Below are 23,663 nucleotides of genomic sequence, written 5' to 3' on the forward strand. Positions count from 1 at the left end.
CCTCCTTTCTTAAGGACTCCAGTTAACAGTAAATGATAAGAAATGTAATATCTTTACACTTTACTAGCACATTTTGTTTCTTGATTTTTATGTGTATTTCTTGTATACTTCCAGAACATTACTTCATATCAACTTCTTGGCACCGTTATTTATGGTTCTGCTCTGGGTGAAACCACTCACCAAAGACTACATCATGAACCCACCACTGGGTAAAGAAAGTGTCCCTTTGTAAGTATGGGTACTGAGCTTTGTTTCATTATAATCAGAGCTGCTTCTCTAAATGTTACTTATCTAAATTTACAAACTAAATTTAGGTTTGCTTGTTTGCTTTTTTTGAGATAGGGTCTCAGTGTGTAGCTCTGCCTTTCCTGGAACTCTCTATGTAGAGTCTGGTCTTGAACGCACAGATATCTACCTGCCTCTGCATAGTGAGATTCTCTCCCTGTCCCCACCATCTCCCAAATGTAGCAGTAGCAAATCTCATTTTCCACTTTGTTTCTATACAACAGCCTGGGGTCTTCTTAAAACCTTTTCCTCCTTATTTCCATCTTTTCTTCTGTTGTATTTCATAAAGTCAAATCAAAAGTTAATAATTTAGTTTAAAGTTTTTATTTATGGTGGGTGGTATTGGTGGATCCCTTTCATTCCAGTACATGGGAGAGACTGTAGGCATAAAATTATTGTGTAATTCAAGTGCTGATTTCTGTCTGTCCCTTCTCCCCTTCCGCCATATCTGAGTACAGTTCTTGTTTTGAGAATCTCCTGTCTCAGTGTTGTGTAAACAGTGCTCCCCAGTTGTCCCCTGATATGCCAGTAAAGCAGCTTAGAGCCAGTCGCTGATCAGTGGGAGAGAATAGGGCTAGAGTTCCAGCCAGCAAGGGGAGGAGGAGTTAGAAGAGGAAGTAAGGGTATTCAGCCACATGCAGAGATCCAAGGGAGAATAGGAGAGAGTTCAGCAGGGAAAGCCACATGGTGCAAGTATCTCTGGTATATAAACTGGATAGAAGCCAGATTAGTTTAGAGGATTAAGAGTATAGTTAATACTGCTCAGGATTGTGTTATACTGCTTTATAAACAAATATAATAGAGTCTCAATTATTTTGATGCTAGCCGGATTAAGAGAGAAACACATACAGTTTTATAAAAATAACCTTAACAGCAGAGGCAGTTTTTATCTTTTGAGTTCAAAGCCATCTGGTCTATAGAGCAAATTCCAGCACTTTCAGGCTATCCAGAGAAACTGTCTTAAAACAAACAAAAACCCAAACAACAACAAAAATTATTTGAAGTCTAGCATCCATGTGGTAGATGATGAAATAGTAACTGTGTGTTATCAAAAAGAAAATTACATCAGTTAGTTAATGGGAGAGTGTGTGTAGTCAGAAGTAGAGTGGATATGCTGCTTTTCTATTTAGAATTGTGCTTAAATAAAATGAGGCTACATGTAGCCTTTGTGTGTGTGTGTGTGTGTGTGTGTGTGTGTGTGTGTGTGTGTGTGTGTGTGTGTGTGTAGCCTGAAAGGAAAACCAGAAGGTATCATAAAGACCATTGTTAACTTGAAATCTGGGAAGAATTCCTTATCCCCATTATCTGATTGACGGACTGACTGATAGACTGATTGCTTTATTAAGACTAGATCTTAACTACAGCCCCAGCTGACCTTGAACTCAGAGTGATCGCCTGCATCTGCCTCCACACACCATTGTTCCTGGGCTTCTTTTTCACTTTTTGCTACAGGGTCTGAGACTGCCTCTTGTGCCTTATTCTTTACCTAGAGTTTTACCATAGCTCAGATTTCTTCTTGAGACATTCCGTCTGAGCACATTATCAGATATTTGTATTACCGTAATAAGCATTAGAATATACTCAGTACCTGTTACACCAAATCTTGAACTTGAAACATGAGTCAGTCATATTCTAGTTATTCTAATAATTTGGTTTGTTCTCTTCTGTGTCTGTGAAATACCCATCTTTGCAGTGCTACCATTCAGTCCTTGTTCCACACTCCAGGGAAGGGATTTCTAGACAGGTCACTTGTAAAGAAAGGTTCAAGGTTGCAGATGTGCTTATGTCCTGTATATTGTCCTTTCCTGTGACTGGCTCATTTGTCTCTTCGTATTGTAGTTGAAATGTGTTGTTAAAATACTATGTTTGTGTTTTCTAGCTAACAGTGCCGTTGCATTGGCGTTTTATATCCACATGCATTCATAACCTTGAAAAAGAAAAGCAAACACTTAAGAATTATAAAATGTTGGTCTCCTCCCCAGTTCTGACCTTGAGTTTAGAAAACACTTAGATGAAATCACACTTTTGCCCTCTCTGCCTTTCCTTTGCTATTCCTATTCAAGAGCATGGCGTTCCATTGCCCTCACACTGGGCTTCAGGGCTCATCCCGGGCACTTGCTGTTGAACAGCAAGTTGATGTAGTAATAGAATATGTGGAAGGAAGAACTATTGCAAAGTGTTTTAGGTTTTTTTGTTAATTGTTTCAGGCTGGGGAGATGACTCAGTTGCTAAATTATAAGTACAGAGACCCCAATTCAGGTCCCCAGAACCCATTTAAAGGCCATATAAAAGACAACACATACTCTTTTTTTTCCTCTCTCTCTGATTTTTTATTATTTTATTCATTACAGTTTATTCATTTTGTATCCCAGCTGTAGCCCCCTCTCTCATCCCCTCCTAATCCCAGTTCCCTCCCTCTTCTCCTCTCACTTCCCTCCCCCAGTCCACTGATAGGGGAGGTCCTCCTCCCCTTCCATCTGACCCTAGTCTATCAGGTCTCATCAAGAGTAGTTGCATTGTCTTCCTCTGTGGCCTGGTAAGGCTGCCTTTCCTCTGCTGGGGGAGGTGGTCAAAGAGCCAGCCACTGAGTTTATGTCAGAGACAGTCCCTGTTCCCTTTACGAGGGAACCTACTTGGAGGCTGAGCTGCCATGGGCTGCATCTGTACAGGGGTTCTAGCTTATCCTCATGAGTTGGAGATATGGTTGGAGTATCAAGTCTCAGAAAAGACCCCTGGGCCCAGATTTTTTTTGGTCCTGCAGCTCTCCTTGTGGAGCTCCTGTCCCCTCCAGGTATTTCTATCTCTCTCCCTCTTTCAAGATTCCCTGCACTCTACCCAAAGTTTGGCTATGAGTCTCAGCATCTGCTTTGATACACTGCTGGGTAATCTTTCAGAGGTCCTCTGTGGAAGGCTCCTGTCTTATTCCCTGTTTTCTCTCTCTTCTGATGTGATCCGTTTGACTTTCTGAATGAGGACCAAACATCTTACCCAGGGTTGCCTTCTTGCTTAGCTTCTTTAGGTGTACAGATTTTTGTAGATTTATCCTATATTATATGTCTAATATCCACTTATAAGTGAGTATGTACCATTTGTGTCTTTCACTCAGGATGATCTTTTCTAGATCCCACGATTTGCCTGCAAATTTCATGATTCCTTGTTTTTAATTGCTGAATAGTATTCCATTGTGTAAATGTTCCACAACTTCTGTATCCATTCCTTAGTGGAGGGATATCTGCATTGCTTCCAGATTCTGGCTGTTATGAATAAAGCTGCTACGAATATGGTTGAGCAAATGTCTTTGTTGTATACTTGAGCATCATTTGGATATATATGCCTAGGATTGGTATAGATTGGTATAGCACTATTCCTAATTGTCTGAGAAAGCACCAAATTGATTTCCAAAGTGGTTGTACAAGTTTACATTCCCACCAGCAATGGAGGAGAATCCCCCTTTCTCCAAATCCTCTCCAGCATGTGTTGGCACTTGAGATTTTGATCTTAGTCATTCTGATGGGCGTAGAGTAAAATGTCATGGTCATTTTGATTTGCATTTCCCTGATGACTAAGGACGTTGAATATTCCTTTAAGTGTTTCTCTGCCACTTGATATTCCTCTACAAAGAATTCTCTGTTTAGCTCTGTACCCCAGTTTTTAATTGGATTACTTGGTTTGGTACTGTTTAACTTCTTTAGTTCTTTATATATTCTGGATATTAGTCCTCTGTTAGATATAGGGTTGGTGAAGATCCCTTCCCAGTCTGCAGGCTGTCGTTTTGTTTTAATGACAGTGTCCTTTGCTTTACAGAAGGTTTCAGTTTTATGAGGTCCCATTTATTGATTGTTGCTTTTAGACCCTGGACAACACATACTCTTAGGACATCTTTTAAGAAAGTTGGCTACTCTGAAAGGCTTAAAGTATTTTGGCATTGAAGATAGACTTTCTGATGTCTTTTTAAAGGCTTAAAGGTTTTATTGAGTTATAAGAATTGTGATTTCTGCTTCAAAAAGTACTACCTTCTGGAGTAATTTGACATAGTAACGGGATGATGAATGGTACTGATCTGATCTGTAGCATGGTCTTAAGGTGCTTACCATGACTATTGAAATGCACACACTGATATCCCAAATAAGAGCTAAGAAGAAGCTCCCTGCAGTTGATAGTAGAATGGATAGAAACATACATAGGGGAAATTTTTTTATTTGGCAGGGAAGGTCTTAATTAGAGTAGACCTCTCCTTTCTTTTTATTAATTAATTTATTTACTAACTTTACATCGCAGTGGGAACTTCCACTCCCCTATTCTTAAGCCCCCCTCCCTTCTCAAAGAAGAGGAGACCTCTCATGGATATCAACTTGCCTACAAGTCAATTCTTAAAAAGGAAACCATTTAATTGTGGCTAGCTTACAGTTTGAGAGGTTTAGTCCATTATCATCATGGAGCAGCATAAAAGCAGACATAGTAGTAGAGGAGCTGAGAGTTCTACATTTGATCACAGGCCGCAGAAGGAGACTATATGCCACATTGGGTGTAACTTGAGCCTAAGAGACCCCATACTGACACACTTCCTCTAACAAGGCACCTCTTAAAAGTGCCACTCTGTATGAGCCAATCATTCAAACAAATCATCAGTCTGTAGGGGCCATTCCTCTTCAAACCACCACAGTGAGTTTGTGCATGTTATATACATGCTGGGTGTGTGTGTGTGTTTGTGTATTGTTTGTCTATGTGTCTGTGATATGTGTAGGCATGTGTAGTGTGTTGTGAGTATGCATATGGAAGGCCAGTGTTAACATCAGGTGTCTTTCCTAGATCACAATCTACTAGTATTTTTCTGGGATAGTGTCATTGAAGCTCAGTAATTTGGCTGGACTGTCTGCTTTCTTATTTGCACAAGTAAGACCAGTAGGTATGTTATTGGCAGAATGGAATGCTTTTGTTATAGGTTTCCCAGTTAAGGAGGTCTCCTAGGTAAGTATGGATTTCCTCTGTCCTACATGCTGAACAGTAGCATGACAACTATGCTCATGTATTGTGATCCCTGAGAGCATCATATCAACTTTTTGATCCGTAGAATGACAGAAGCCACATTTGATACTCTGCGACTCTGGTTAATAATCCTGCTGTGTGTTTTGCGGTTGGCCATGATGCGAAGTCACCTGCAAGCATATTTAAACTTAGCCCAGAAATGTGTGGATCAAATGAAGAAAGAAGCAGGCCGAATAAGTACCGTTGAGCTACAGAAAATGGTAAGTTTTATAATTGTCCTAATGGAAAGATAATAGAAGACATTTTGTGAAAAATAATTCAGACCTTTAATTGAAAATGTGCCATTTCATAACACTCTTCCTGTAAACAAATGGGGTGGTCCTAGGCTGATGTTTGTCAGAGTTTTGTCCAGTTTTACTGCTGAGAAATGGTCTGGACTTGTCTGCCGGCCTTTGGTGCTTTTAAGTGTCGGTATTTTTGGGTGCAGCAAAGCTGTAGTGTGCCCTGTTGCCTAGTGAGGAGCCAAATAATGTTCTGAAAGGCACTACAGTTTGCTGGCCAGACCTTATGACTAGAAAGGTGGGAATTTCTGTGCCTCAGACTATTCCTTTTAACATTCCTCCATGGGCTATCAAGTAAATTTAAGTTCTTCACGGAGATTTTAGAGAAGATGGGCGTGTAATCTTTCACCAGTAGAGTGGGCCTATATTCTGATCCTTTTTCTTTTTTGATTTACCATAATCTTGGACCCTGTTTTTTGTCTTTATGTTTCATATATTTTCATGTGATTTAAAACTTGACCTTAAATGTGTTTATATGGGATGAAGTATTTTTATTTATAAGAAGTTCATGTCATACACGCCTGCCTATTATATTTAGTATGATGTTTAAGGAACTCCATAGAGATTTAGTACTTTGTATTGCATTTTGAAATATACTTTTTTAAATTTTGTAATATTTTCAAATTCCAGAATCTTTATCTTTAGGTTGAGCCTTTCTGAAGTTAGGGTACATATATATTAAAATGTAAACGTAATAATATTTAGCTTTCTTCTCAGGAAAGGATTACTTATAAGCATTTCAGTTAGATGATTTTATAAAGTTTAATTTACTCCTGACTTGTCAGCTGTAATGGATACTTAAGACTGTTGTTGTTGCAGGTGGCTCGAGTCTTTTATTACCTTTGTGTCATTGCCCTGCAGTATGTGGCACCTCTGGTAATGCTGCTGCACACAACTCTGCTTTTGAAAACCCTAGGTAGGCATGCCACCGCCCTGGGAGAACACTCTGCTTCCGACAGATAGTTAACGCCTTTCTGTTACTAGCATGGAAGTGCACCTCCTGACACTGCTGCTTCTTGGTGTAGCTTCAGGAAGAAGTAGGGAAAGACTACTGTAGAAGTTGATTGGTCTTGATTTTAGAAGCCCGGCTATTATTTTGTGATCATAAGACTTTTCATTTAAGGTTAATTCCAGAGTTCTCAAGTAATGTGGGTAAGCACTGCTGTTTAGATCTGAGTGTATAAGCAGGTGAATTAAAGGTTTGTTAGTGCCTAACATTTAAATTATTACAAAATCCTTATAAACTTGGCTAGACTAAGGATTGTATAGATAGTTTGACTTTAGATAGCTTATGTTGAAAGAGTAAAGGATTTTCAGGGAATAAGTGAGGTTTGGTCGGTCGAGTCTTCTTGTGTCGTAGTGCCCATGAACTACCCATGATTGACCTGTTTCCCTTTTATTTGACTAGGCAGCCTGCCAGCATGAGGGTTTAAAAGTCCCAAGAGACTCTAACTATGATCTGAATAGGCTCACTCATACAGGATGCCCAGCACCTTCAAACCTGTGTACCATCACGGGCAGGTAGCTCACTTACAGTGTGTGACTCACATCCTGTACAAAAGCTTATAGTGAAACCAATTCTAAAAGCCATTAAGTTTCTCACATTGACATCATGCATAGTAGTTTCTCAGAATGAAATTCATTGTGATGCTGTAGATGGAGAAAGGAGTTCTAGGAACTGAATGAGTCTGCTCTCTCAGTGAAGATGGTCGATTCATAGCTTATAGATTACAGATTTGACTGCACTGAATTAAAAGCCTGTCAGACTCAGTTTTGAAATGTATTTAAAAACATTCTATAATGTGGTTCAATTAATTACATTATTTTAACAGATAGCAAAATAATTACTTTATTTTCAACATAAAAGGATTTACTGTATCACTAAATTTTTTATTTCTAATATGGATATGGATTTCTAATATGGATATGGATTTAAGGTTATCTTTTCTTCTGGCTTTTGTTGCTTGTTTGTTTTGTTTTGTCTTCAGTATCATTTACTTAACCAAGCTTTGTGTCTTGAATACTCTAGGTAATCATTCCTGGGGGATATATCCAGAAGCTGTCTCTCCCTGGCCAGTGGATAAAAATCTCCCTTCCAACTCTGTTTATCCTGATCTACCATCACCTGATGGGAAGATGACGGTAACTGTTACGCAAATCACAGTGGCACTGAACAGCTTAAAAACCATTTTCACTCCTCTCCTTTTTCGAGGACTTCTGTCATTTTTGACATGGTGGATTGCTGCCTGCCTCTTTTCTACAAGCCTTTTTGGGCTTTTCTATCATCAGTATCTGACAGTGGCATGAATTTCAGTCAAAAAATGGATATCTACACTTTAAATTCAAATATGTGTGCCCTTGAAGGGTTGACAAAAGAAGACTGCAAATACAAAGGAGAAAAAAAATATTATATCGGAGTATCTTGTTTTGAATATTTCCTCTGTACTCTCAGGGTGAATTATTGTTGTACTATTTAAAAATCACAGGATAGGTTGTTACACTGTTACACTGTGGCATTGGAATTGTAACTCATTGTGATAACTAATGTGAGAGGGTTATCTGCAGGGGTTAATCCCTCTGATTACCTTGGTTTACAGTGCAAACCTCCAACAGTCTTTTACACTTCTCCTAGGACTCCAGTTACTGATTGCTCTTCATGGTGTTGTGGTACTGTTCTTACTCATACTTGCTGCCTATAAAACAATCTTCAAACTGAGCCATGCTCTAGAGAAGGGAAAAGAACTAAAGTCACTTCTGTTGGTAATGTCTTAGTCTTCAAAAACAAAACAAACAAACAAAAAAATCCAACAGAAAGGAAGAGAAAGCTACTGTATATTACAGTAAGAAAAGCTGCATAGTCATTTTAAATTGAATGGAGATACAGATGCCTGATGTCTACAAGGACTGCTACTTGAGAGTAGCAGCAGTATTGTTTTAAAGCGTATACCACCAGCTTGAAAGCTCTTTTCAGATGATTGGCCATATGAACATTTGCAGTCTCACTGTTAATTTTGGGCCTGCTGTATTTTATTTTATTCTTTGATCCTAAATAGTTATGTTTAATCTAAAAATATTTATCAATACTGATCAAATTTGAGAATTACTTTGTAATCCTGCTGACTAAGTGTATGTATTGTGTATATATTATATATTAAATATATAATATATTGAGGTTATAAAAGATGAAAATATTGAATTCTTATATTTTAAGTTGCAGAATGTATGTGAAACATTGATTTGAATAAGATGTATCTAGAAATTTCTGTTTGGAATGAGATTAAAATACTTTTTTTAAAGCTCAACAGAGTGTAAATTGTTTGTTGTATGTATATGATAATAGTACTTAAAATGTTATGGGTGATTAGTTGATTTCTCCCAAATTAAAATTATCTTTATTTTTATTTCTTCGGTTCTTGCCTTTTATGAAACATAAATTCTTTTCTTTTTTTTTTATATAAATTAATTCAATTTACATCTCATAGGCTCTTCCCTCTTCTCCCAGTCTCACTTTCCCTCCCACTTCCCACTCTTTTACTCCTCATAGAGAAGCCCCCTACCTAGATACCTCAGCTCACTAATCTATTCATATGAGGATTTAGAATCAGTTTGTCAATGAGTCGAATTGTATGCCATTACCATGTTGTTTTTATTATTATACCTTTGTAGTATGACTTGAAATAATAATGACTTGTGAGACTTCCTGCAGTGTTTTGTGGAGAGGGGTAGGTTGTTTTCAGTATTATTTTAGCTATTCTGGGTTGTTGTTGTTGTTGTTTTGTGAGAGAGTGTGTGTGTGTGTGTGTGTGTGTGTGTGTGTGTGTGTGTGAATTTTCCTTTTAAGATCTATTAGGAATTGTGTTGAACACACCTATGGATATTTGATTTTTGATAAAGAAGCCAAAATCATACAATGGAAAAAAGATAGCAACTTCAACAGATGGTGCTGGTCTAACTGGATGTCTTCATGTAAAAAAAAAAAAAATGCAAATAGATCTATATTTATCACCCTGCACAAAACTAAAGTCAAGTGGATCAAAGACCTCAACGTAAAACCAGACACACTAAATCAGTTAGAAGAAAAAGTAGGGAAGAGCCTTGAACTCATTAGCACAGGAGATAACTTCGTGAACAGAACACCAACTGCACAAGGCTCTATGATAAACTATCAATAAATGGGACCTCATGAAACTGGAAAGCTTCTTTAAAACAAAGGACACTGTCATCAGAACAAAATGACAGCCTACAGACTGGGAAAAAAATCATCACCGACCCTATATCTGACAAAGGCCTAATATCCAGAATATATGAAGAACTCAAGAAGTTAAAAAGCAACAAACTAAGTAATCCAATTAAAAATGGGGAACAGAGCTAAACAGAGAATTCTCTATAAAGTAATATAGAATGGCAGAGACATACTTAAAGAAATGCTCAACATCCTTAGTCATCAGGGAGATGCAAATCAAAATGACTATGACATTTCACCTTACACCCATCAGAATGGTTAAGATCAAAAACTCAAGTGACAATACATGCTGGAGAGGATGTGGAGAAAGGGGAACCCTCCTCCATTGCTGGTGGGAGTGTAAGACTTGTACAACCACTATGGAAATCAATCTGGTGTTTTCTCAGACTATTAGGAATAGTGTTTCCTCAAGATGCAGCTATACCACTCCTGGGCATATATCCAAAAGAGGCTCAAGTACATAACAAGGACATTTCTTCATCCATGTTTGTAGCAGCTTTATTCATAATAGCCAGAACCTGGAAACAATCCAGATGCCCCTCAACTGAGGAATGGATACAGAAATTGTGGCACATTTACACAATGAAATACTACTCAGCAATTAAAAATAAGGAAATCATGAAATTTGAAGGCAAATGGTGGGAACTAGAGAAGATCATCCTGAGTGAGGTATCCCAGAAGCAGAAAGACACACATGGTACATACTCACTGATAAGGGGATATTAAACATATAGGATAACCATACTAAAATCTGTACACCTAATGATGCTAAGCAAGGAGGACCAAGGATAAGATTATCATTCCTCACTCAGAAAGGCAAAAGGGATGGACGTCAGAAGAGGGAAGAAACAGGAAAAAGGACAAGAGCCTACCACAGAGGGCCTCTGAAAGACTACCCAGCAGGATAACAAATGAAGATGCTGAGGCTCATAGCCAAACTTTGGGCACAGTGCGGGGAAACTTATGAAAGAAGGGGGAGATAGAAATATCTGGAGGGGACAAGAGCTCCACAAGGAGAACAACAGAACCAGAAAATCTGGCCCAGATTTTCTGAGATTGATAGTCTATCCAAAGACCATGCATGGAGATAACCTAGAATCCCTGCACAGATGTAGCCCATGGCAGCTCACTCTCCAATTGGGTACCCTAGTAAGGGGAACAGGGACTGTCTCTGACATGAATTCAGTGGCTGGCTCTTTGATCACCTCTCCCCGAGATGGAAGCAGCCTTACCAGGCCACAGAGGAAGACAGTACAGCCAGTCCTGATGAGACCTGATAGGCTAGGGTCAGAGGGAAGGGAGGAGGACCTCTCCCCTATCAGTGGACTTGGAGAGGGGCAAGGAGGGTGGGATTAGAAGGGAATGAGGGAGAGGGCTACAGCTGAGATGCAAAGTAAATAAACTAATTAATATAAAAAAATTGTATTGAAATTTTAGTGAGGATTACATTCATCTGTAGATTGCTTTTGGTAGAATGGCCGTCTTTACTGTGTTAATCCTGAGTACAATGGCTGTCTTTACTGTGTTAATCCTGATCTGTCAATGTAGAGAACCTTCCATCTTCTGATATCTTCTTCAGTTTCTGTCTTTAAAGACTTGAAGATTTTAATCATACAGTTCTTTGACTGTCTTCGTTAGAGTTACTCCAGATATTTAATATTATTTGAGACTGTCATGAAAGGTGTTGTTTTCTTGATTTCTTTCACAGCCCCTTTGTCATTTGTGTATGTCATCTCAGTAATGTTGGAGGAGAGTGTCTCTCTAAGATTTATTTATTATTTCTACAGTACTCTGTCTGCATGTACACCGGCACACCAGAAGAGGGCACCAGATTTCATTATAGATGCTTGTGAGCCACCATGTGGTTGCTGGGAATTGAACTCAGGACCTCTAGAAGAGCAGCAGGTGCTCTTAACCTCTGAGCAATCTCTCCAGCCCAGGCTACTGATTTTTGTGAGTTAATTTTATATCCACCTATTTTTGCCGAGAGTGTTTATCAACTGTAGGAGTTCCCCACTAGAACTTTTAAGGTTATTATGTATATTATCATATCATCTGTAAATAAATGATACTTGGACTTCTTCCTTTTCAATTTGTATCCTCTTGATCCTCTTCATTTGTCTTATTGTTCTAGATAGAACTTCAAGTACTATATTGAAGAGATATTGAAAGAATGGACAGCCATGTCTTGTTCCTGATTTTAGTGGAATGGCTTTGAGTTTCTCTCCATTTAATTTGGTGTTGGCTATGGGTTTGCTGTAAATTGTGTTTATTATATGTAGGTATGGGCCTTGTGTCCCTGAGCTCTCCAGGACTTTTATTATGAAATGTAGAATTTTGTCAAAGGCCTCTTCTAGATGATTGTGTGGGACATTTTCTTAAACTTTGTATGGTAGATTACATTCATTTGCTACACCCTCTCCAGCGTCGTCTGTGTAGCATATCAATAGATTGTGCTACTAGACGGGAGATATGTTTTCTTTGGAAATAAGCTCCCTGGAGGTCACTGGTGAGAACCCTAACATGGCCACCTAAGCCAAAAAGACGTATTCTGAGAGTCCCATGCTTCCTCGTTTGCAGGGTTGGATTGATGAGCTTTTTTGCTGTTTCTCTATGATTCTTGGAACAGTACAATTAACTATTCAAGGAAACACATTTCTGATAGATTACTAAAAGCTTTAGCAAATAAGAGTGGAAGGAAAATAAAATTTTAGAAGAGGTAATAAATCAGATTTAGCATCAGCAATTGCTTGTGGAAAAACCAAACATTATAGGTAATAAAGGGGCAAGAGTTTTAGGGCTTTCTAAAGAAAATATTTAATCAGGATCTGTTAGGATAAATGCTCTGGATATTCCCACTGCAGTAAAACTACTACAAAACCATTACCAAACACAGGTGTTTATGATGAGGCAAAAAGAAGATAGGCAAACATAGGAGGTCAGAAGGTTTTATATTATACTATGAGCTTTAGCTCAAGCATCCTATCTCTAAAGGAAGATTGTAAAACAGGAGAAATTCCCCTCAGTGCTTATCTCTAGGGAGGGTTATAAATCTTTAGCCTACTTGGCTCAGAGGGCAATGACAGCCCCTGGCCTTTTCCTCACTAATTAGCAGCAATAGAACTTCGTAAATAGTTTAAAGTTTTGTATTTGCTTTCATTAAAAGCTTTTAGGCCAAGATTATTTGTAGATACTGCTTCTACCAGGTTAGCCTTTCAGTTAAAATGTAAACTTTGTATTGTTGGTAAAAAGTCTGAATGTTCCGGGAAGTATGTCAACTTCAAGGTGCTTCTTTATGTAATCACTATATGTTAGCTTGACTTCAGTAAATCGCAGCAGAGTCAAAGCTATCTCGGTGTGGTCTCTGACTGTCAATCTGCCTACCTGTGTCTAACCTGATATCCAAACGATTCCCCGTGGTTGTGGGGCCCCCGGCTGAGCCAGTCCACAGCATTCATTGATTTTCTTTTTTTTCTTTTTTTTTTTAATTGAACCATCCCTGCATCTCTGGGAAGAAGCCTATTTGATCATGGTGGATGACTATTTTGGTGTGTTCATGGATTTGGTTTGCAAGTGTTTTATTGAATATTTTTACATCTGTGTTCATAATGCAAATTGGTCTATAATTTTCTTTGTTTGGTCTTTTTGTGCTTTGGGTATCAGGGTAAATGTGACCTCATAGAAAGACCTGGGCAATGTTCTTTATTTTGTGGAATAATTTGAGGAGTATTGGCATTAGTTCTTTGAAAGTCTTATAAAATTTTGAGCTAAAACCATCTGAGCTTCTCAAAAGCCATCTGGCTCAGGGCCTATTTTTTTATTGGGAGACTTTTGGGTGACTGCTTCTATTTCAGTGGGGGTTATAGTTCTTTTAAATTAATTATCTGATCTTGATTTAACATTGGTAAGTGCTATCTATAGAAACTTACCTATTTCTTTTTAAATTTTCCAACTTAGTGGAGCACAGGTTTTTACAGTATGTCCTTATAATTCTCTGTATTTCCTTGGTGACTGTTGCTGTGTACCTCTTTTCATTCCTGATTTTGTTAATTTGGATATTCTCTCTGCATTTTACTTAATTTGGATAAGGGTTTATTAATCTTACTGATTTTTTTTTCTCAAAGAACAAATTCTTTGTTTCACTAATTTTTTTTATATTGTTCTCCTTGTTTCTGTTTATTGATTTCAGCCCTGAGTTCATTTTTTTTGCCATCTCCCCCTTTTGGATATGATTTCTTCTTTTTGTTGTAGCGCTTTCGTGTATGCTCTTAAGTTGCTAGTATGAAATCTCTCCAGTTTTTTTAATGTGGGCATTTACTGCTATGCTGTTGTCTCTTGGAACCACTTTCATTTTGCCCAATAAGTTTAGGTATGCTGTGGATTCATTTTCATTGAATTTTAGAAAGCTTTTATTTTCTTTATTTCTGTGTTGACTCAGTTTTCACTCAGTAGAGAGTTGTTTAGTTCCCATGACTTTGTAAGCTTCTGTTGTTGAAATCCAACTTCAATCCACGGTGGTCTATAGGGAGTTATTTCAGTTTTCTTTTATCTATTGAGACTTGGCTTTGTGTCCTAGTGCTTGGTCATTTTTTAGGAAGTTCCATGAGGCGCAGTGAGGGTATATTCCTTTGTGTTTGGGTGAAATGTTCTGTAAACTTCGTTGGGTCCATTTGGTGTATGTCACTTAGCTATGGTGTTTCTGTATTTAGTTTTTGTCTAGATGACTTGTCTGCTGGTGAGAGTTCGGTATTGAAGTCTCCCACTATCAGTGTGTGAGGGTCAGTATGTGATTTAAGCGGTGGTGTTTCCTTTACAAACTTGTGTGCCCTTGTGTTTGGGTGTATACTGTTCCAGATTTCCTGTACTTTGTACTGTTAAATTTAACATTTTCTTTGACAGATGTGTCCATTTTTTCTTTCATGTCTTCAATGCCTGAGATTCTTTCTTCCACCTCTTGTATTCTGTTGGTGAAACTTGCCTTTGTAGTTCCTGTATGAATTCCCAAATGTTTTCTTTCCAGTATTTCCTCAGTTTATATTTTCTTTATTGAATTTATTTTCATTTTCAGGTCAAACCATGTTACTCATTTTCTTCAACTACTTATTTTTCTGTATTTCTTTAAGGCACTTAATCATTTTCTCTTTAAAAGAAGCCTCTGTAATCTTCATACAGGTTGTCTTAAGGTCTGTTTATTGGGCTTCAGCTATGTTGAGATAGTTAGTCCCTGTTATGGTAGAGTTGGTGGGCTCTAGTGGAGACATATTGTCCTGGTTTTTGATTGTAGCTTTGGCTGACATCTAGGCATCTAGAATTGGGATGATTTTAGCTCTGCGTGATGATACCTGGTTTTTTGGGGGTTGTTTTGTTTTGTTTTTTGTTTTCCTTTCTTGCTGGGATTTAGGAGAGTGTGGTTAGCTGATCTAGTCCTCGGTCCTCAGCTGGTGTGTTCCCCAAGAATGCCTGCTGATGTTGAGGCTGGGAAGGAAGGCTGGAGGAGAAGATCTTTGTGATCTGTTGAAGATGGGGCTAAAAAAAGGAAAGGGAGACCTCAGCAGCTTTTCTGCTACAGTGTAGTGGATGAGACTTGGGGAATTAGATTTGGAGGAACAGAAGGAGAGGTAAGGCTCTAGATTCACCTACTTGTTTCTCTGGCTAAAGGGGCCCTTGGGTTAGCAAGGATTTGGGGATGGGACATAGCAATGGGTGAGGGAGGGAGGTTAGAAGGGGAAGTTCTATGGGATCTACAGGAGATGGGGAGTTGGCAGATGTTCTGCAGAGCTGGGGATGACACTGGTGGATTGGATCTGGGTGAACAGGAAGAAAAGATCTGCCATCAGCCTACCTGGTTTTCTGGCATGTGAGGCTTGTAAATTTCTTTTTCTTTCATTTTCAAAAGTCATAGTCATTTTCTGACCAAGTTTACATGTATTGTTTAAGCTTTGTTAAAAAGTACTTCTCCTAAATTTCTAGTGTCTGGAATTTAAAATATTCGTTTTACTTAGTAAGCCCGAGATAACCTGGATTAAAAAAAAAAAAAAAATCAAGTAAAATTCAAAATGCAAAGTTAAACTTACAAAGGGAAAGATTATAAGAAATGAGGTTTGAGTTTTGTTTATGTTGTTATTTTGTTGTTTTTAATAAGTAAATGTTTATACATCTGTCTTGGGAGACTGTATATTATGATCTAATAAGTTCACTGTTGAAAGCAAGTTTAAACTACTTTTTGAAGTTACCTTCATGGCTTATGGCTCACATTCATTTGAATAATCTCAGGGCAGGAAATTCTTGTCTTCAATATAAATTCAGTATTTTGGAAGTACTTGCTATTTTAAGGTGCCTCTGTAAGTCTATAAAACTGATTGAATTTTGGCTGTAGCATAATGGGATATCGTGTATTTCTGAAAGGAATATTTAAAGTGTATCTTCAGATATGTGCTTATGAAGTAAGCATATACACTATAACAAGATTATACCAGGATGTGATTTTATGTTCTAAGATGCTAATCTTGCAGAGAATTACACATACTGTTTATAATTGTCCCAATGAAAGGTCAGCAACTGTAAAGTTACAGTTCTGTATTTTAAAGATTGCATGTTGGGATGTCAGATGAAAGTACATGCTTCACTGTATGGAATAGCATGTTCTTAATGCTTTTTGGTTCATTTATTTATAGAACTCTAAGTAGTCTGCAGACTTCGGCAAAAGGCACTTTTTTTGGTTGTTTTGTTTTTTTTAAGTAACTTATTTACTGCACTAGTATATTTAACTACTTTATCATTGTGCCAAAAATAACATTCTTTCATTATTTTTTTTGCTTTATATAAACCAAATTATATTTTATATTTTAGTTTTTAAATAATTTTTCTTTTTGAGGTTTGTTTGATTTTTGTTTTGTTTTTCAGGACCTGGTTTCTGTGTAGCTCTGACTATCCTGGAACTCACTTTATAGACCAAGATGGCCTTGAAATCTTAAGTGCTGGAATTAAACGATGCAGCACCACACTTGTCTACCAGATAGTGTTCATATCTCTCTATTAGACCAGTACAGCTTTTTGTGCCTTTTGTATTAGACTTTAATCATCAGACTATGCTTCAAAGCCATGTTAATCTATGTTTGACATATAAGGTAGGAACTCTTATGGAACTTCCTTGAACGTTTTATAGAATTTCATTTGACAGTTTTTGGTCCTTTCCCAACTATTATACTATAAAATTCATGACTGTGTACTCCCTCCTATGCCCACATGTCTGAAATAAAAGCATATAATTTACTCTTAATATGCTGTTTAGTATCTCCCCTCCAAATATCAGTTTTGCTTGCAGTGATCATGGGCCCATTGTCTTACTTTTTTTTAAAAAAAATATCATTGGTAAAAATACTGCCATTTTTTCTAGAGTCATGATTCAGAAGAGATAATCATGTATTGATGGAACTATTAGGTCCAGGAAGCAGTGAATTGAATTCAGTCTAAAATATATAATTGGAATATCACTAGATAGATTTTCTTTTCAATGAAAACTTTAAATTCTCAGTAATGTGAAGCATAAGATCCTACCATTCTCTGAATTCATACACATTTTCTGAGCCATCACATAATTGAAAATATTCCTGTAGTATATGACTTTATCCAGCAAAATAAAACTAAGTGATTTTTTTTGATGTGGTTCATTCTGTATCTTCACAGAACTTCAACACTCTTGAAGAATCAGATTTAAAGCTTTCACACAGTCCGTCAGCCCCACTTTTCTCAGTATGCATTGTGTTGCTTACAAGCAGCATAGGTATTGGCCAATGCTTGGAAAGCTGATATCAACATTTCCTTTTGTTACAGTAGTAAATGTTCTCATTCATTTATGTTTTCTGCCTACAGAAGAAAACGAGGCACAACCTTTATATCTTAATAGAGCAAGTAGTCGGCAATCTTCCATTCTCCCCCACCCCACTTTGCATTTCTTCTTTTCTATTTAGCAAAAAAACAATTTATTTTCTTAAATAACATGAATTTTAGAAGTACTAATTATTAATAAAAATGGCTCATTCCTTTTATGTCTGTAATTGGTCTTTTTTCCTCATGCATGCACTGCGCCCTCATTTTTTACTAATTAAACATAGCTAAATGGTCTTGGAGTGGATCTAGTGAGAGATACGGAAAATAAAGAGATGCATGTCTTTCTTCTAGGGTATGTTAAATAGGAATAAGATCTGGTAAATTCAGGGTAGGAAGATAAATCATGAAAGGGAAAACATGGAGTTGGAGATAAAGTTTAAATTTTTTTAATTTAACTTTTATTAATTACACTTTATTCATTTTGTATCCCCCCATAAGCCCTTCCCTCCTCCCCTCCCGGTCCCACCCTCCCCCCCCTTTCTGCATGCATGCATGCCCCTCCCCAAGTCCACTGATAGGGGAGGTCCTCCTCTCCTTTCTGATCTTAGTCTATCAGTTCTCATCAGAAGTGGCTGCATTGTCAGGGTTCTAGGTTATCTCCATGAATAGTCCTTGGTTGGAGTATGAGTCTAAATTTTAAGTAGAATGAGTTCAGAAAACAACATTGAGATGGGCTTCTCAGGACTTGTAGGACAGGAGTACATAGAGAAACATGGATTGTTAGTGTTATTGCTGAGGCTCGTTCCCTGGAGGACAAACAGCCTGATTGCTGGGACTTTGCTTGTTATGAGGCCACTAAAGGAAATAAATATTTACATATATTATCAGTTTAATTTATATACAAAAATTAATGTATAATCCATACAGATTATGGATTAATACAATCTTAAGTACCATAAGATTGCAGGCGTGGATAGCTATGATTGAGAGCATGTACAAGTTGGATTCCTAACACTGTTTGTTTTTCTTTTTTTAGAAAAAGATGTATTGTTGTTTTTAACTTTGTCTCCCAAAATTAGCTTTATCACATTTTTATTTTTAATTTTTCATTCTCTAATAATACAATGAAGTAATTCTTACTTTTGAATTAATATTTCTAAGATTAAAAATGTAAAACCACAAATTAGCAATGAAAAGATACAGAAATTATTACAATTATTAGTACATGGATGTGTTTATACTTTCTCTTCCTACTTTAAATAATTTAAATAATTTAAATACTTTAAATAATTCTTCAAGCATGAGATAAAACTTTTACCAGATGTTCAAATTTCTATCATGATAAGGAAGTCCTTACACCTATTTTGAATAAGTGGCTTAAAATTAATGTTCTTTTATGGCTAGACATCAGAGGGCTGGGATATAAAAGAAAGAATAAAATTATCTTAAAATTATTACTTTTAAAAGCTCGGTCATAAAATTTGTAGAGTAGTAACATTGTGGAGGAAAAGGAACTAGAATAGTTAAACTTTTCTGTATTCATATTCTTGAATTACTTGCGTCCCCAAGGTGATGATATTGCTAACTGCTAAATACATACACATACATACATACATACATACATACATACATACATACATACCTGAACTATGTGTTCCAGAACTGAGGGGGCAGGGAACTGAAATGGACTCAGGTACTCTCATTTAGCCTAGTGTATGACAGATCTGAGCTAAAATTCCATTGAAAGACTGATCTCTACTAACATGGTAGCACTTTCCTAAAGTTCCAGCACTTGGGAGGTGGAATCAGTTCAAGGTCATCCTTAGCTACAAACTGAATTCAGGACTATCCTGGGCTATATGAAAAAGGTGTCTCAGAAGAAATGGAGGGTGAGGGGCTAACCTCAGGAGAGAGTGTGTGAACAAATGAGTAAACTCAGCCTCCACAGTGTTTTACACTGGTAGAGAATTCGAATTGGTGAATGCATCTCAGACTTTCCTCAAGGAGTCCTTGCCTCTGCACTCAAGAAATTGGTAGAATCCAGACTCCCCTTGTTGCCTGCCTTTGAACCACTTCCACCTACTTGGGCTGCCTTGCCTAGCCTCAGTAGAAGAGGATGTACCAAGTCCTGATGCGACTTGATGGGCCAGGGTAGGTTTGTAAGGGGATCCTCTACTTTTCTAAGGAGAAGGGGAGGGGAAAAGGTAGGAGAGTGGGACCCGGAAGAGAGAGGAAGAAGGGGCCTGTGATGGGAATATAAAAATGAATAAATAAGTAAATTTATTTTCATATTTTAAATAAACTTATATAAAAAGTAAAAAAAAAAATTAACCGAAGGCTGTGCTCTTGTTTCAAAGTAAATAAGTATAAGAGCTGTGCTATACATGCTTTTGATTTTACTCAGAACTTCAGAGTCTGTGAAGCAGTATTTAACTTTTAAACATTCTCACAGGATGAGTAGACTTTATAAATAAGACTCAAGCACTGCATGATTAAAAGTCATTTTACTAGTACTTAAATGCTAGTGTGCCAGGTTATTCTGCAAGTGCTAGAAACATGCTCTGGTGTAACTCATATCAATACTGTCCAGCCTAAGACTAGACAATATTCTTAAAAGTTATCTTCTGCTATCTTTTAATTTGTTAGTTCTTTGAGAGTATCATACAATGTGTTTTGATCATATTTACCTCCTTCATTTCTCAGACCTCACCCCCACCCCCATGAACCTTTGTATCCTTTTTGTTGTTGTTAAATCCATCAAGTCCAATTAGTATTGCCCATGTACTCCTGAGTGGCCTTCCACTAGAGCATGATTGGTCGCTCAGGAACTTTATCCATAAGAGCAACTGATTCTTCCTTCTCACAACATCTATCAGTTGCTCATGGTTCCATGGCCCCAGCTTCCCTCTCCTTGCTGGGATTTTGTCCTGTTTGAGCAGGCCCTATTCTCACAGACAGGAGCCTAACATAACTGTCTTCTGAGAGAGTTCATCCAGCAGCTGATGGAAACCAATGCTGAGACCCACAGCCAAACATTAGGCAGAACTCAGGGAGTCTTGTGGAAGAGTTACAGGAAGGATTGAAGGAGCTGGAGGGGTCAAGGACACCACAAGAATACCTACAGAGTAAACTAATATGGCCCCACGGGGCCTCACAAAAGAGGCTCACCAAAGAACATGTATGGACTGTCCTAGACTCTATACACATGAATCTGATAGCATGTGTGCACACACACATGTTCATAAGTGTTCATTAAAATGATAATATATCCAAGATGTGCATTTATGGACTTTAATTTAAATGAATATATAGTCTTCCCAACCCAGTTTCAATGTTAAGGTTTGGAGTTTTGATTTCATACTTTATTTTCTGTGTAAGTGAAGCATGGCTTAAAAGATAAACACTTGCAAAGACACTGGGGCACTGGGGCTACTACCTGTGACCCCACAGTTTGATGTGGGCTATGCATTGTTCTGGCTCCCCAAAGAGAACCTGTGAGCTAGCTTTCTTCTAGACAATCCTCTGGGCTATGGAGAGGCTGGTAAATTGCATGCTACAGAATTTCATCCCAGTTTCAGTGTGTTCCCTTGCTCACCAGTATTACAAGAGATCAACTGACTTCTGTATTCCTCATAAGAGTTGCTTTTTTGCTAATGACATGGCATATCTGTGTGTTGGGGAAAAAGGATACATGACTTGACACTCTGCTGGGTTGCTGTCATTCTCCAGTTTTGAATTACACCTTTAGTGTGTAGAAAGAAAATAACTGCTGATGTGAAACCCTCTGCTCTTTTAAATAAGGAAAGTGTTTTGCTTTGGTTTTGGGAGGACAGTCTGCAGTCAACAGGAGCACATTAAAATAGCATAACAGGCATTCTGCAGGATGAATTTTTCCTAAAAGAAAAAGTAAGGATAGAAAGACGGGAAAAACTGAAAAACTGGGGGTACATAGAAAGAACAGACCCCTAATATGGTTAAGTCACCTTGTAAAAGTCAAGAATTCTACATAACAAAAATTGCTGTATAGGTTGATTATATAAAGATTATATTAAGATAGTCAATAGATATTTCAAATAGTAAAGTAGCAGTGAGCCATGCTTGAGGCCTGAGTTTATATAACCAAGCATGGCCTTTCTCTTCTCCCCAGCTATAGTTTTATAGGAAACTTGTTGGCGGGACTATAAACTCCACTTATAGTAGAGGATGTGCCTTAACCCCGTATGCAGTCTTTGTGACCTTATCAGAGTGTAATCCTTTTGAAGGCACCTTGGGAAAGCGTGGAGTATCCATTACCTGTGCCACAAGATGTAACTTCTCAAGACACCAGATAATACATATGGCTATTGTAAGGCACACATGTGTGACTGTTGAATGTATATTACCCTTTCTGGGTATCTGTTTCTGCTAATACTGTGCTGAAATCTGTTAAAAATATTGTAACACTAAATAAGTTAATAGGGGATAATACTGACTTATCCTAAAATCCATTTAGTGCAACAGTTAGAAAGCCCAGCCTCACTTGAGGAAAGGTCGATAAAAAATGAGGTTGCTGCAGGGGATAGCTTGGGGCAGTATCTCCTGCTTCCACTACCCACTGACAGCCTGTGCATAGTTTGAAAATATATACAAGATATGGTTCAGTAGTTAAGAGCACTTACCGCTTTTGCAGAGTATCTCTCTGGCTCACAGCTGCCATAATTTCAGCTCTGGGTAATCTGTTGTCCTATTCTGAACTCTGCTGGCACTGCACATGTGTGAGCATGTGTGTGTGTACATATATGTAGACAAAACTCACCTAAAGTAATAAAGCATTTGTGGTTGGACAGATGGCTCAGATTAAGAGCACTTTCTGTTCTTGAGGAGGACCCAGTTCGGGTCCCATCACCCATATGGTAGCTCCCAACCACCTGTAACTACAGTTCTGGGGTATCTGATTCTGGCCTTAGGCTCCTTATTACATCTGGCACACATAAATACACTTGAACACAGAAACATACATATAATATTTTTTGATTCAGTGGGCCTAAAGTGCACAATAACAGTGGAAAAGAAATGTTAACAGTTTTTAAAAGGTGCTGGTATTTTATTTCTTTAAAAACAAATACACATGATAAGATACAAATACACTATGATAACATGATAGAAGTTTGAAAAATGGAGATGTCCACAATAACTTCACCGTAGTCCTATAGCTGAAAGAACATAACAGAGAAAGAACAATCAAAAGAGAGTATACATTTAGGCAATTAAATGTACCCATGCATGGTTCCTTAAATAATACAAATGTACCGTCCTCGAAAAGATACTAATAAGGAAAGCTGGGTTCCAGGCACATGTAGTTTTCTACTATTTTTTTTCTGTATATCTAAAAATTCTAAAATAATTTATTTACTATATACGAAGTGCATCTAAAAGTTTATTTGGGTTTTATGTAACAATTAGACTCTAGGAATATAGGCAGTGCAAGAACAGAGCTATCAGTCAAATTTCTGAGTGAGCATAATATTTTTTTTCTCGGGACCAAGATAAGGACTACAGAACCATTTAATGCGGTTTGCATGAGACTATATGGATATGATTCAAAGGAGCATTTATTCTGAGATTAGAATTCCAATGTTAAGATGCCCACCCAAGTACAGACTCCAGGAACAAACAGCGATACAGATAAGCAGATGGCTAGAGGTCGGTGTAAGAACACATCCAACAAAAACCATCATGGCTTCACCAGCAAACCCAAAAATCAATAGATATATTAATTCATCAGAAACACAGGAAAATTATTTTAAAACTATGCTTATCCAGTTATTAGAGGAACATAAAGAGGAAACAAATCTCTCAAATAGCTACACAAATGGAGGCAAACAAAGAAACAAACAAAGCTATTAAAGACACACGGGCAACTACAGCCAAACAAATAGAGGCACGGGTAGAGGCACAATTAGTGGCATATAGAGAGGAAATGAACAAAAAAATAGTGA

General features: G+C 37.6%; 1 protein-coding gene across 6 annotated transcripts in view; it reads left to right on the forward strand.

The window, feature by feature from the left end:
- Window positions 1-9,011, forward strand: part of Tmem161b (transmembrane protein 161B) — a 91,338-nt gene extending 82,327 nt beyond the window's left edge. For 5 of the 6 annotated variants that reach the window (XM_060383629.1, XM_060383630.1, XM_060383632.1 and 2 more), the window contains 4 exons: window positions 115-228; window positions 5,357-5,531; window positions 6,432-6,528; window positions 7,642-9,011. In XM_060383629.1, the coding sequence (XP_060239612.1) occupies window positions 115-228; window positions 5,357-5,531; window positions 6,432-6,528; window positions 7,642-7,919 (664 nt within the window). In that variant the 3' untranslated portion in view covers window positions 7,920-9,011. The remainder of the gene's footprint in view (window positions 1-114; window positions 229-5,356; window positions 5,532-6,431; window positions 6,529-7,641) is intronic. The other variant, XM_060383631.1, reaches the window with a different exon arrangement.
- The last annotated feature ends 14,652 nt before the right edge of the window (window positions 9,012-23,663 follow it).

Source organism: Meriones unguiculatus, chromosome 5, assembly GCF_030254825.1.
Source record: "Meriones unguiculatus strain TT.TT164.6M chromosome 5, Bangor_MerUng_6.1, whole genome shotgun sequence".
NCBI lineage: Eukaryota > Metazoa > Chordata > Mammalia > Rodentia > Muridae > Meriones > Meriones unguiculatus.